The sequence below is a fragment of the Lepisosteus oculatus genome, chromosome 25, assembly GCF_040954835.1.
Source record: "Lepisosteus oculatus isolate fLepOcu1 chromosome 25, fLepOcu1.hap2, whole genome shotgun sequence".
Classification (NCBI taxonomy): Eukaryota; Metazoa; Chordata; class Actinopteri; order Semionotiformes; family Lepisosteidae; genus Lepisosteus; species Lepisosteus oculatus.
This window is the reverse complement of record NC_090720.1, coordinates 4,903,152-4,919,088: the sequence shown is the minus strand read 5'-3', so window position 1 is coordinate 4,919,088 and position 15,937 is coordinate 4,903,152. Positions and strand designations below refer to the sequence as shown.

Here is a 15,937-nt window from a genome sequence, read left to right as displayed (position 1 = left end):
GTTATAATAATAATTAATAATAATTCCTCACACTTATACAGTGCTTTTCTGGACCCTTCACTCAAAGCAATGGGGACTCCTCTCCACCACCACCAACATGTAGCCCCCACTTGAATGATGAGAAGGCAGCCAAAGTGCACCAGTACACTCACCTCATGTCACCTATCAGTGAGGAGGAAATTTGACTAGGATGCCAGGGTAACACCCCTACTCTTTTTGAGAAATGCCCTGGGATTTTTAATAACCAAAAAGAGTCAAGACCTCAGTTTTACGTCTCATTTGAAGGACGGTGCCTTTTTAACAGTGTAACGAACGTGGCAGTAGAAAAACCCATTTAAGCTCCAGTATGTACTTAAGGTATTAGAAGACATAGAAAAAGGTATGTATGTTTAAAAAGTACATTTTTCATTATCGTTCACCTAGTTGATACATCTTACTGGGTAACATTTTCCTTCGACTTCAGATCTGCAATTTCGATTGAGAAGACTACTAGCAAAATCATTTAAAAACTAAAAAAATAACTCAGTGGTCTGTCGGACCGTTTCTCAACATCTGATCTATTTTGTTGGCCAACACACAGGACAACTCCACTGGCTCACACATTCCAATATTTACAGAGCGATTCAACTTGTGGAATCTTGAGAGTTTACCAAATAACATGGTTGCCTCTGCTGTGTCAATAACTCAGTGTATAATTAAGTAACCATTGAATAAAGAGAGGGCAAACTCATTAAACTGTTTTTTTGAGGCCAGTCCAAAAATGTTTTTTTTTGCCTTCTCCGTTTTCACAGCGACAGACCTGCTAAAACACAAGTCCAGCGGAGACTGCAGTGGAAATGGTTTTGTTATAAAATGGGAAGGAAGCAGGAAAACAGATGGGAAGGCCTGAGAATGGTAACAAGTGCATTTCAAACAATGCAGCAGGTCCCTTCCTCTTCTCAGCAGAACAGAGCTGAGAAACTGCGCACAATTACATTGCGCACAATACTGTATACAGTACACAACAATAGGCCAGCTCTAAAGAATTCTGTGAACAAGAAATGACCTGGCTTTCTGGGATGGACTGGAGAACTGATTCTCAGCATCCAACCTGAGACTACATGGTGCACTCAACAGCGTTTCTTTCACTTGGTGTTGAAACATGTATTTGCCATCGATAGCCATCAATCTTGACACGGAAGGGTTATGTGTAAACTCAAAGGTACATCTTTTGCACATTTAGTTTCAAATATCTTCAAACTCAAAACGACTGGAGGCCTTCACCTGTTTAGCCAAACACAGAGAACATGATTTCCTTGTCTTTAAAAACAATTAGCACGGAAGCATCAGATAACAGATCGAACAACTCCACAATCATACTGTGCTAATCTTGCACAGAAAACACCTGAGTGATAAACTATTTTCTTTTTTTTCTCTCTAGATAATATTTTCATTAAACTAAAAAAGTACTCCATCGTATCTGCAAAATGTTAACAGGCTAACATTAATTAACACCAAATAACTGTAATAAAAGAAAACAAACTAGGACACAATGGAGACCCACGAGAGAGAGAAACAGCCGTGGATCTGCTTTTTAAACCTTTTTCATCATGGTCATGGTCTATATACCATTGCAAAGCATTACACTTTCAAAACAGCTCTGTTGCACACCGCCCTGAATGCCAAAGGCAGTGAAAGAGAGATAGAAGGAGAGGGAGACAGAGACAGAGAGAGTGAAAAGCAATTTTCCTGTTTAAACGGAGTGAATTGCAGTGAATTCAGGATAATTGGGTGGTAATTAGGAGGTCGTCAGGTCGATTTGGGAACAAATGGTTCTCTTTACCTCAGGTGGTTGTCTATGTAACACGAGTGGACCCCCCTCTTTTGTCTCTGTTATCTGTGAGTCTGTACACTGTATGACATCCCAAATAAGGCTCTGCTCCCAGGGGAAGGGAACTGCACTGGTTCCATTACTCATAAGTTAGACGGTCTTGCTGGTGTGAGTTAAGTCTTTTGTCCCTGCAGTATTCTGGCGTAACTACAGTAGATTCATTTCACAGACTGACAAGACTTCTTCAGGCCATCTAAATGCAGGGTCACACCACTGAGCTTCACCTAACCAAGAGCACTGGCATTCCCTAGATAGCACAAAGGGAGAGGGTACTTCAACATCTTCAACAACAGACAGTGAAAGTACAGTAAATCAGCACAGCAGGGAGGGGCAAAGTGTCTGCATACAGTATATGTCCTAAAGAACACATTTCATTGCAATTAGCCCAAGAGCAAAGGCCGAGTGACTTTTTGTTTTAACTGAAATAAAACTAGATTAATAATGATGCTGTCTGAGTTGAAATACTTGAACACAATCTTTAGAGAAGGTAAATAAAAACCATTTTCATGCCGTAATCTGGTTCTACCATACTCTAAAATCGGGAAATACACTAAGCTGATACAAATGTTTTTTTTTTATCTTGAAAGTATTGGATTCATTTTATATTTGACCATCAAAAGGGGATATTGTCTTACTAGATAAATTGAAATATTCCAGATAATTCAAAAAACATTTTTCCCCATAAAATAACAAACCCCTAAGCGCTGGTAATTCTAGGAGGACTGTAATAATTTGAGTTGTGCACAAAATGCAATTATTATAAGCTTATGCACTTGTAATAGTACTCACTAATTCCTTAATTTTATTAAAAGCAAAAAAGCATTCTAAAACAATGATCAGGTAATGTCTGGAAAGCATCATTTTGCAAAAGAAGGACTTAGTTAAAGACACTCAGCCAAAGGGCTGCCTTCCATTTGTTATTGGGTCTGTTTGGCGTCCTGATGTTTTGTGTTTAGCAAAATTTGATTTGAATACCGATTTAAATTGATAGCTCACTTCCAATCTAATTAGATTGTTTTGTCTTTGTGAAATGCTTCAGGAAAGCCTAGGCTCAAATTAAACTTGCATATCTGCGTGCACTCCTCAGAAGTGCTCAAAACAGGATGTTCTTGACACTCTGTGCTGGAGTTCTGATAATGGTGTTATCAGCACCGATGTAAAGATATACACGTATACAACAATAATTATCAGTACGGTTTTCAGGCACTAGGACAGAACCAGCCAAGTTCCCGAACTGATGCCGCATTCAGAAAATCATAAACTGCCTGTCGATAATAAAAGGGAAGGCCCGTCATTACCCCAAAGTTCACAAATGGACTGCGCCACAACAACAGCCAGAGATTACGTCGTTTAGCTTTGACAGCAGACGAGACATTACAAGTAAGATTTGGAATGAGGAAATAAAAGAAGAAAAAATACACCTTCCTAGTGTTTAATACGCTCTCAATACAAAAACCTCACAAGCCCTTGAAAAACCGAAGAGGGAAAAGGAAGGGGCAGAGAATGACTGTGACACAATCTATATGAGGGAGTTCCTTTAGATATTTTGCTTCTGATCTCAACAGAGCATTATCCACAAAAAAACAAATCAAGGAATCATTTGCAAACAGCAGCAGTTGTCACACACAGAAGAAATTTTGGATCTTGATGCAGAAAGGCCTTTTCTTTTTTCTTATTTTTTTATATGAGAAAAGATAAGCTGTAACGATCAAAGAGATTTGATGGCTTAAACATACAGCTACAGCATGGTAGCAGCTGCCTTTCACCTGTGAAGCTCTGAGATACTGGGTCTGTTAGAGGGCTATACCCATGTTTGGTGAGTGACTACAGCCTGGCTAGGCAGGAAGACAGAACCCTAGACAGGCAGGAGGCCAGACCAACTCACAGGCACACAAATTAGGCAGTTAAACCAGAGAAAGAGGCAGCGAGGTAAATTGTGCTTTCTTAATAGAGTTATCACACACTAGTAGCTGGCTATAAATGATCTCATTGCCTCTCGAGTTTGGCAGGTCTTACCGATGCAAGACAAAGAACAAAATAATCATCATAATCAAGACCTGTCCTGGATGGTTTCAGGATTGAAAAACAATGCACTTTCCTAGGGTGTTATTAAATAAGTTTAAGAATCAAACAAATTCAGATATCAGCACTGTTGTGTTTTATACAGTAATGTTAGCATTACTACTACAGCTACTAGAATTTGGATTGAATATATGGGTTGTCTGTTTATCAAAGAGAATTACAATGTACTAGTGTAATTTTAGTACTTTAAGAATATGACAGTACTGTATAGTACAGGTTGTTAGTGTCATAGTTAAATCCCAGTGATACAGGACACATATTCATGTGGAAGAAGGCTTGATATGCAGGCAATGTGGATCTGTGCTACTGTGCCCTGATAAACTGGATAGAGATTTAACATGCATAGAGACACTGACCCTATTAATGAACCTATGACCAGAGACTTTTTTTCAGTCACCCATATTTCAACAACTGATCTGCAAATTAAAAGAAAAGACATCATGTCTGTGACATCAGCTGCATATAACCTGACATGAAGTCAGACTCTCAGATTTCTTCTTCCAAGGTCTAACACAATTATTAACACATTTTCTTGGTGAAATGGTTGAAACTCACACTTAAAATGACATCAAAGTGATAGAATGCTTCTCAAAATATACTTAAAAAATGGAAGTTTAAATTTTTAATTTAAAGGGACATCTTTCCTTTTCAGATGCTTGTTGTAGTTAATGGCTTAAATGTGTGGAGACATCAATGGCAGGAGACCTCATTGGAAGATAAATTAAAACATCACTGCACATTTGTCTCTTGTTAGTCTGAGTTTAAAAAATGTTTCGCACACAGTGACAGCTGTGGGGCAAGCCCTAGAAAAGAAATAATAAAAAAAACAGAATTGGGACAGCTTCTTAAATACACGGGGTTGATAGTGGCTGAAAGCCCAGCTAGACGCAAATTTCAATATTTCACACGGCAGGGTAAGTGATATCAAGAAAGTCATGTTCAGGACAATTATCTCCCATGGACAGATCAGAGCAACATTTAGTGCAAAAAATGATCAACAAAACTGCAGTCAGATTTTCTGTGCAGTATATAGCATCCAAAACTAAAGTTATTGCTCTTGGTCTCGAGATACCTGTGTTCCTTGTCTCCTCATCACATCCTTTTTAACAAAAACTGTTGTGCCTGAAATGCTCAGTGTCACGGAGGAACTTTGATGCAGGTGGAATTTTCAAATTACAAGGCACCCAAATGAAACAGAAAAGCCAGCAGTGCTTCTGTAGACCTTGAAGCAAAGAAATCGAAGTGTTAGCTTTGTGTAGCTAACAAAAAAAAACAACCAGTGCAGTTTGTGCAGTACACTATGTAATGCAGAGAGGCAGATAGCAGGAATGGGGGGAGGGTAGTGAATCCAGGAAAAGCAGATTTCAAAGGCAGAATCTACACTTATATCTGAGTTAGAAAAAAATCACATACGCACAAGAGAGAAAGATCAAAGGCTGGATCTGACTTTCCCGCTTTTTGATAATGCATGGTACAATTAGATGGGTTTGACAATTTCCATTATGCCTGATAAAATATTTATCAAGCTTTGGAGATAATGTCTGATCCCCATGCCCATTTGTTTAACAAATGGGAAAGACACTTAATAAATAAGTGAAAAAAGGGGGGAAAATCAGTCAGATCTAAGCTCTGTTTAGCCTCTCCTGCATTTGATTTGCAAATTGTGAGCTTGTGTCATCAATTACAGCATAGTGTGGGCCAGGGTCTTTGCAGAAGTGACAAGCTGGGTTGGGACAGGATGCTGATGCTACCTCATAGGACCATTAATCATGGTGCTTGTGGGAAATGCCCTCAAATTGGGCTCATCAGTCTAAATATTAAACAGAAATCAAGGCACAAGGGCGGATGGAGATGTAGGTGAGGACATAATGAATAGTGCAGAAATGAGTCCCATTCCCTTGCGTTTTTAAAATGTTAAATTAGACTCCAGCAAGGACAATTTTAATTACCTGCACTCTGGCAGATATGAGTATTTCCACCAATTACCCTTTGATCATGAACTGGACTTTAGAGTAACCACACATAAAGGAATTGCTTTCATAAACCAATCACGTGCAATTCCTAATATTTTCAAAATTGATGTAGTGCCTTTTCCCCCTTGCATTTAGTTATTATATGTCATCATATACAGTACATGTTCAATAACTTGCAGCGCTGTAAATATCAGGTTCACATGGGTTTCTTCCAGGTGCTCCGGTTTCCTCCCATCGTCTAACTTACTTGTTCGGTATGTTAACTGGGAAAATTGACCCTGCTGTGAGTGTGTGTGTTTTTGTCTGTGTGTGTATGCCCTGTGACGGACTAGCGTCCCATCCAGGGTGTGCCCTGCCTTGTGACCATTGCTTGCCGGGACAAGTTTCCTCTTTGTTAAAAGTTCCTTTTAACACCAAGAAAGGAAACTGAGAGAATGAAACAGATGTAACAGAGGTAGCACGCTCAGTATGGATTTTCACAGAAAAAGCAAAGAATTTCTTTTACTGTGTTTCTGAACATAATCACCAGCACAATAGGTTCACAGGCTCCTTTTTTAAAGGTACAGATTTTTAACCAGCAGACAAAAGGCAAAAGTGGAGATGTCCAGAAGCCAAGCACAGCATTATCCTTCTTGCAAAACCCAAACAGCCCTAAAGGCCTGTTATTTCCCTTACACTCCCTCCGCCGTACCACAGGCCACTTTCACCCCAACTGGGATTGTTCAGCTGAGGCAGTGCCTCACTTATTTACAAACACCTCTCTGTGCCTGTGCGCTGAGGGTATTGGGCTGGGGCAAGCCATAAATTCAAAACATCTCCTGACATTTACTCCAAAGTCTCAGCTTCCTAAATGTTTTGATGCACATGCTAATTACGGGATACACAGAAGAGTGCAGATAGCACCGGGCAGTGAGATTCGAATGATAAATAGCCCAGGAGTGGGAATAAATAGGCTAGGATCAGATATGAAAGTAGGACAACACTGACCAGGAAAGTGCAAGTGAGGTTTGTTTTGCTCAGGCACTTCATGGTTGGAAATCTTGGGAGATGGTCCCATTATTCCCAACAGAGCAACTCCGGTGCTGCAAAGAGCACCGAAAACTGCCCCAAGCTGCCACGTTTTGGTAAGCAGACACAACTGGAGAGCACATATTTGGCAATGAAAGGTCAAGGGGTCACTCTCCCAGCTGTCAACTGGTGCAGGAGCTCTGAAGAGGAGCGACAGGGAGAGTGCAGTAATGAAGAAATGAAGAATGGAGGCTGCTTCTGCTCCCTGACACCCTTCTTCTAGAGATATGAATGACTATCCAAAGACTTGTGACACCAGCAGCCCAAACAAGTCAACACCTAATCAGAAAGGAGGAAAAATAACAACAGCCAGTGACCCACTGAGTGCCACTGCGGTGTAGTAGCATAGCGGCGTGCGTTGTTAAGACAGGACAGAATCGATTCCCGCTCCCTAAACAGGAGTTAGCAGGAAGCTGGAAACAACAGAGTAAACCGCAAAACATTCTGAAATGAGAAGGCTGGATAAAAGCTGGATAAAAGGTAGGCACTTATTCTAAATAGTGAAAACAAAAGTGTATATAGACTCCATCTTAAATGTGCAGTTTAAAAATACACAAAAATGACAAAATGAAGTTTGATTAAATAAAATAAGATCCTGAATTCTACAGGTATCTTACGGAAATTAAGTTTTACTTCACTGCTGACCACATTCTAATTTGGATTGTTGTCTTGTGCAGTATACTACTCTAATGATCTACAATAACCCATTTCTCATTCCAAACTGAAGTTTAAAGAGAGCTACAGTACATGCTACGTGTGTCATTTCAAGCTTAGTGAACCAGAAATACAGACAAGTGTTCTTCACTGTATGACCCAGAGTGATGCTGGTCTAATTTGTAACTCCAACTAGCAAAACCTCAGCACAAAGGGCTTCAGTCTACATTTTTTTCTCTCCATGGAAAAAAAAATAAATTAAAATCATTTTGAAAAATGACAAATCACCCAAGATCATTCCATGCACTAACTTTCCTATGCTGAATTTCAGGAATTGGCTACAGTGACCTAGTCTGGAGTCACAGACAGACTCCTTACATTACTACCTGCAAAACCACTTTAGTGCAGCAGCCCACCTACCATATGTGGCTTATTTTCTAATCGCATGGGTCATGTAGCTAGTGTGGAAGGCAGTGGTGTGGAGGAATTGGACAATACAAGCGTCTTTTTCTGGGAAAGATACGGGAAGAGTCAAGAAATCAAGAAGCACTCACCACAACCAGACATTTTGTATATCCCTCTGCCAGGTGTGTCCAATCTGTGCTTCCAGCTAACATAAACCTGGTTACCAATTAACTCCGTGCCTCTGCATTGCTTCATATAGGCTGAGGAAAGGCGGGCCGAGGCCGGCTATCTGTGTTGTGATGCTGCTAACGTGAAGGAATTCCAGTGTCAATGTGACAGAGATAAAAAGAAGTGCACAGGGATGACGAGATGAAACGAAGGGCATGCCAGAGGTCAAGCCAGACGATGGGTGAGGGGACTGGCAAAAAAGGCAGGACAGGAAGTCTTTATTCTCTTGCGAGAGTTTTATTTCAGCAGTAGTTGCACAACGAATGACACGTCATTGTCGGCGCCTTTATCCTGGTTGTGCAAACCACGTATATTTTAAATAAAGGGAAATGTTTATGGTTTGAAGAAACAGAAGACTCTTGTCCCTGTCAACATGGTAAATACACAAATGTCATAGTAGTACTGCACACAAGATTGTTAACTTTTTATTATTTAACGATGGGAGATGTGCTACAGTACCAAGAGGTGAGAAATCAAGCTTTGCTTTTTGTATCAAAGAAACAGGTCTTTTTCATATTACCATACTAAAAAAATAAAGGGAATACAGCTGCTATGCAGATAGTTATGCTTTTAACTGCTTATTACTTTTGTAACAAAAAGTTGAAATATGTATGAGATTATGGCTATGCTAAACTGCAGATTGTCATGGTAATTGGTTGAAACTAACATTTTAAGGTGACATTTCTATTATAACTTTCTGCTGTTATTAACTTACTCAGTGAAAGAGAACATTTAATATTCATATTATCCAGAAAAATGTTATGTGTTCGTCATACAGCTATATAGGAACAGTGAAGATTTAAGTCTTTGTAACATCCTCCAACTTAATACAGAAAAGGCACCTGTTTCTGTGTGATTTCTGCTTCATTTACACAGCAGTGATCTTGAAAAGCAGCAGCGTTTGGACTATAAGTAGTCCTCCGGAGTGTGGCATTAGAAAATGGTGTATGTTAACTAACATTCACTCACGTGGAGTGTATCACATAGACGTGTGACCCAGTTCAAAAGCAGAAGCAGTGCTGGAGAATTCTGGATGCACAAGAACATCCCCCATTAGAGACTGCATGCACAGGAGGAAAGCAAGGCTCTCTATGAGAAAGTGGTGTGAGAGCTGAGATAGTAAAGGCATTGTCCTCCCTCCAAAGCCCTCATGTCCCCTCCATTTATCTGGTACACATGATGCAGCTTTGCAGGGGGATCGGGAGGGACTTCGCATTCCTTTGATAGGATGATACAGGGGTTTGTGACTAAATCTGTTCCATATGACACTCCTCACATGGCCCTGTCTGGGCGATGCAGAACTCAGGAAAAGTGTTAAGGGGGGGTGGGTGGGAGTTAGAGGCTTTTAGAGCACTGATGAAGAGGTGATTTCTGAAAAGTGTGTGATGACAGCAACCTGGAATTGTCAAACACCTGGCTGTGTCTCCTACGCTACGGTATGCATTTCCTTGATTCCACAGCACAATTTGCTGCAAAAACTAGCGATGTTGCAAGCCAGAGTGAACACTATTCTTAGAAATTTGAACACCTCCTAATCTAGCTTTATGGGCCAAGTGATACAGGAGGCAGCAAAGGAATGCACATACCTGATCTTATAATACTAGTGAATAACTTAAAATATATAAGTGATTCAAAATGCTCTAAATCCAACAAATATGCTGCAAAATTTATAAAACATTTCCTACGTTTTCCTCTGGCAAATATTTGCATAGAAGACAAGCAGACTTTAAGAATTTGAGAACTTCACCAGTTTCTGAACAGCTCTCATGTTCTTTGCAAACAGTGGATTTATTCTCTTGCTTGGCCAGAGGTGATCATCGTGCAGACCAGAGATCCTGAAGAACCCACACTCTACCTCCTCTGCACTGCCACCAAACTTGACCTCCTGGGTGGGCGGTTTTTTTTCCCTTATTTTTTTAACCGCTGCGCTAGCAGGTTTGAGTCTAATCCCTACGCTAATTCCCGGAGCTGATTGGGTTTACTGGCGAGGGATCAGTGGCGCTTCTGGGTCCTGCACACAGAGGCTCAGCACTTCTCCTCAGCCTGGCGCTGCCCAGCCCCAGCTACAAAACAAAAGGCGGCCTGTTTTCTTGCCCCTTTCTTTCAAGAGGCTTAAGAACATTTTTCTCATTTTTGAACAGCTAATATCTTGCAAAAGTTGTCTAATCTCTTTAAGTTTAAGCTTGGCTTTGCAAAAGCTCTGAGCACTGATGCTTATTGCTTGACTGTTATCCAGCTCAGCTTAATTAGGTCAGGGTGCTTTTCGATAGCCAAGGCTGCATAAAGTGCACTCCATGTTTATAGATCTGCATCACTGCAGACAGGTCCCTGCTCTTGTCTTACCTATGATGACAAAAGAGATCTCTACTGCGCCTGTAATCAATACCAGATTCCTCATCTGAAAACAGGAGAACAAATTGCTCACCTAAAAACAAAACTGAAAACTGATTTGCAATGCGGCAGAAGGGCAGTGGATATATGTGATAAATAAACTTTCTTGTGTAGAAAAAGTAATATTTTTTCCCATTTGACGGGAAAGCTCATTACGCACTTGAATGAGACAAGTAATTATCTAAGTAACTGGAAGCATAACTCATAGCAAAACAAATGGCTCTTCTCCAAACTCAGAAAGAAATATGGACTTAAAAAGAATGGAATTCTGATACACCACTGAACACTCAAACCACCTTGAAAGCCTGTAATATTTACTCACAGATGCTCAGCTAATTAAAGCCATGTGCCTGTATTACAGATGTCCCAGAAAACTGAATTATCATACTAAATATGATGCTGATCAGCCATTTGATCTGCACTTTCTAGTTGACTTTGATCATATATCTAACTCAAATCAGCAGATTAATAGTTTGTTTAAAAATATATGTAAGTAATATTTCCTGGCAATTCTGTTTAACATACTTTCTTTTTATGGAGGAATGTTAATAAAATAATATTACGCAAACAAGAAACATCACATGTTGAGCACGGAATCTGAAAATCAGTAAATATCAGCTGGCGATACTGATGCTTGAATGCCTTCACAAACGTACAGAATTTAAACCCTGCATTTAAATAATACCACTGGCTCCTTCTTGAGAACACAATTAATACATGTACAGTGTATTGTAAGAGGAAACAAACAGGTGGCCCAGCAGTGAAGTTTTGCTTTTTTTTTTAAAGAGAAAAAGATATCAGGTAGGTCGGTTAGTTCACAGACCAAAACGAAACCTAACACCGCCTTTTAGAGTCTTCACGGTAGGAATAAATGGCCTTAAGTTTAATTTTCTTCAGTTCCTGAAGGCTCTTCTAAAGCCCTGCTTGTATTTGACTTTTTACTTTCAGACTGTCATCCTAGATATTAGCAGCTCTCTATTTCTTTGGCCACTCCACTGAAGTGCAGAAGAGAATTTTCTGTCACTGAGAACCAGGGGTCTGAATGCTCAACGGTCAGAGTACAAACTCATAAACATTGCTCCTCAAACCCTCCACCACAGTAGCCTCAATCTGTGTAATAAAAACCACACTAATCACATAATTACACGCACTAAACCAGAATGGAAAGGGAAGGACATTACCTCATGGATTTTCTGTTTGGTAATGCTTGAATTACTGTTTATTTGTTTTTTTTATTTATCTTTGTAAAGAGATACAGGCACTAGGTACTACTTCAAAACAAGGCATACAATACCCTTAAACATAAAGTTCCAGTACATGGTAATTCATAGGCAGAACAGTGGAGGAGGTTTTATTTACAAAGAATTAATTCAAGAACACTGCCATTATACTATCTGTACTCCATATGTATCAATGGTCCACTGTTCAACCCATGAGAAGAAGACTACGTTCAGCAGGACAGTCCGGCTTTCTGACTCCTAATTCAGAACAGGTCCAGCCTGTTCCAGCGTCTCTTCCATCCCACAGTGAAGTCATTGGAAATAGCCAGGAAGTCAGGCTGATTCAGGGACTGACCCTTCTTCCACTATTGACGAAGGTTTGCAATTTAAAGAAAAGTTGAGTGTCGTTGTCCTTTCCTGTTTTCAGGTTTATCCCTGCTGTCAGGTCAAAGTCATTGTCTTACAAGGTTCATGGTATGTTCATCATCCTATCCCATTCCCAAGTTCAACTCACCCACTGCACAGTTCAGGAAATTCCTTATTATTCCAACCTGTTGGTACTGTTCCCTATCTTCTACTGTGGGTCACACTATACACTCTATCCTAAGAATACCTTTCAATGAACCCCAATATGCTGCCACACACTGTGAATGCATATATATATATGTGCGCAATAATCAGCATTTTATCTTATTTGACAGAAAATAATTTATGGGCAACACTAAGATTTTACAGGTGGGTATATTAAAGTAGGTTTTTTATTTCTAGCATGGAGACTGGAAAACTCCACTAGTAATTTCTACTGCATTTGCATGGGTTTAATGTGTGAAGAAAATTGACACACATTGCATAAAAGAGGCTGGGGGGGTTAAACTCTAGTCACTGCACTCAAACACACTGACTCATAAAGTAAGATGATATTTACTTCAACAGATGCAAAAAAATGAAACAATTAGAAAAAAAAAGTTTTGGCACAGCTGCAAATCTGTTATACGTATTAGATAAGCTATACCAGAGCAAGAGCATGAGGAATCAGTATTCCACTGGGATGAGTAAGAAATCTGACAAGAAGGACATACTGTACGTGAATATAGATCCCTTTCAGGGTGTTCCCAAGACGTTCCCACTACAGTTAGTTAAGCACAAAACTAAAGAAAAATTATTTATTTCAAAAAAAGCCAAGCTGGTATTCTCTAAAAAATGGTCTTGACTATAAACACAAGTAGTAAAACAAAAACAAGAATAGATGGTGCAATTATTTCTTTCATGCTGTAAAATAAATCTGTTCCTTGTCTGTGGAGAGTACATTTACTCGACTTAGGTACAATTCTTTGGTCTCTTTCCTAAGTACTACAGTTTCAGAAAGACTGTTTGAAAAATAATATCCAGACTTACAAGAACTTTTTCTCTTTCTTCTCAACAACTGGTTGAATAATCCACCTGATTAGATTTACAGTACTTCTGTTAATCTGTACCTCTTTTGCGTTCACGACAAAATATGTTCAAGTAGTTGTATAAGGTATTGGCTGTTTCAGGTCCAGTACCAGCCAAACAACACCTAGTTGACTTTAATATCCTTTGTTTGACAGATCTGGCATATCTTTTGACAGCCTTGACCACTAAACAGATTCTAAGTTTAAATTACTTTCATGAGTAAAGGGGAAAAGTCATCTTATTGTCAAAATTGTTCAGTGAGGATTACAGTGCACATTACAAGCATGATAGAACAGGGTTTAAGACTAAATCCGTGGGCTTAGGTTAGCATCTGTTTGGGGTAAAGCAATCTGCCATCTGACACAACCACAGTCACAGATTCCACACACATTCCCATCCCATTCAACTGTCAGTGCTAAATGTTTGGAAGATTTCTCATTACAAAACACCAAAACTTGATTAGTAGCCTGTATTCTGGTTGACATTTACAAATGCAAGCCTGTATTTGATTAATTATTCAAAACACAAATGTTTAGATTACTCTCCAAAAGGTTATAATGGTGTGTCTTTCCAAAATGGTCTTTTCCAAAACTCCCTCCTGTGCTGAAACATCCATACTCCATAGTAAGGAGGAAAGGAATGATTATTTTCTGAATGTGTCTTCAGCAAAATGAAGACCTTTACTGTAGTCAAACAAGACAGATATAAATTAAGCCACTCTGGGGTGTGGAACTGGACCTCATCTGTCACATACAGTATGCAGCTATTCTAAGCCAACCTGGTGAGGGGCCAGGAAGGAAGTTTATAGAAAGGGACACCATTAAAAACAACATATATTGTACCTTCTTATATACCTAGGAGTAAATGGTCACTGTGGTAAATGATCGCAAGCTTGGTTTGCTCTTAAGCTGGAACTACTTAAGGCTCAATGTTAAAGAATCCTCAAAACTTCAATTTAGAAAAATGTTGGTGTGCTGGTTTCCTAAAATTTACATAATACCATCAATCAACATTTGGTTCAGGAACAAATCCCAGCCCAAGTTTGAAATTTTAAAGGTGCTATTTATATGTAATGAATAAAGACATGCTTTGGCATTTTTGTAGGCAAACCTCAGCATAAACTGTTCGTGTGGCTTGGAGTGCTAAGAGTCTAGACATTTGCTAAAGATTAAAAGCTCTGTCCACCTTAATTCAGAACATACAACAAATATTGAATGTTTGTGTCACATGTGGATTTAACAGTTACATGGATCTGGTCCAAAACAGCACACATTTCATAACTGACATTTCATACCTTGGATCTGCTTGTATTTTAGCAAAATGACCTTTGATATTGATTTTTACCAACGTGACTATAGCAGAAATATTGTAGCTCTTGTAATTGTTAATTTAATCAAAACAAGAAAGTTTATTGCCAGGAATCCAAAAACTACTAACAGATGTTTGTTGTTAATAATGGTCAGTAGTCTTATGCATTGTGTATGATTATATTAATATTTTATTATCTATTTTTTTATTTTATAAACATGTCCTATGTCACTTACTGTTTCAAAAGCTTGGCTGTCAAACCTTTTTATGTCAATGGTAAAACCAACATGATACTGGTGAACTCATGTAATGCAGCAACTTATTTTAGTGATGAAAAATTGAGACACAAAATTCTTAAAATATGCAAAAGGTGAGGATGAATACGAATTAAAATTTAGTAATAAGAAAACAGGATGAACAAAACTTTTAATAGGCAGTCACACATAATTAGTCTATAGCTGCTATTCAAACAATGATCACATTCATCTATAAATAGCAAGAAAAATCCAAACTTAAAAAGTTGGCAGAAGTTTCACAGACATTCTGCTACGTCTGCCTCTGAGTTTCTGGACTGTGGGTGCTTAAATAGTTTCAGAGATGCAAAATAAGAGACATTAAGGTTATTTTAAGCACACTAATGTTGTACTGGCTTGTGAGTCTGAACTACATGAAAGTAATTAGCACACAGTTAGAACCCCATCCACCCTCCCACCCACAAACACAATAAGCAAAGAAGCTGGTGTTTGTAATACTAATTAGAATCTTCATTACTGATGCTAATAAATGAGCTCCGCTATCAACAGCTAATGAGAGGCACTTGGAATTAAAAAGAGGAAAAAAATGAAAACAATTCAGATATTCAAAGTATTAAGATGCTGAGCTGGGAAATTACCGTAGGGTTCAGTTTGCATGGATCAATTTGTAATCAGATAACGGGCCTGGCTTTTACTAGTCTTTAAGCAAAGATCAGCCACTCTGGTTTCAATTCATTTGCTAATTAAGCAGTCTGTTAATTGCTGCAAGGGTCTCTAGCACAGTCTCATTATGTTTTTTAACTGAGCCCTTGACATCGATAGTGAAGTCCGTAATAAACAAAGACATGTTAAGCTCTGAATGAATCGGGTTAACGTCACTGTTATACCGGGTCTCTGACTCTTAGCCCTAAGTTCAAAGACTGCTTTCTTGTCTCTTTTTTCCCTTTGCTTATTGATTTGATTGATTTTCCTTTCTTCTCCTTTATTCCATTCAAGGCCTGCCCAGCACATCAGCAATAACTGCAAAGCCTTCAGTAAAAACTAATGTGA

General features: G+C 39.0%; 1 protein-coding gene across 9 annotated transcripts in view; it reads right to left on the bottom strand.

Annotated features, from left to right (window-relative positions):
• prdm16 (PR domain containing 16) overlaps positions 1-15,937 on the bottom strand; it is a 222,748-nt gene that overhangs the window by 165,122 nt on the left and 41,689 nt on the right. For 8 of the 9 annotated variants that reach the window (XM_015337214.2, XM_069183654.1, XM_069183651.1 and 5 more), the window contains exon 1: positions 8,202-8,333. The exons of the other annotated variant lie outside the window; for it this stretch is intronic. In XM_015337214.2, the coding sequence (XP_015192700.2) occupies positions 8,202-8,307 (106 nt within the window). In that variant the 5' untranslated portion in view covers positions 8,308-8,333. Of the gene's footprint in view, positions 1-8,201; positions 8,334-15,937 lie in introns of those variants that run through there. 9 annotated transcript variants of the gene reach the window in all.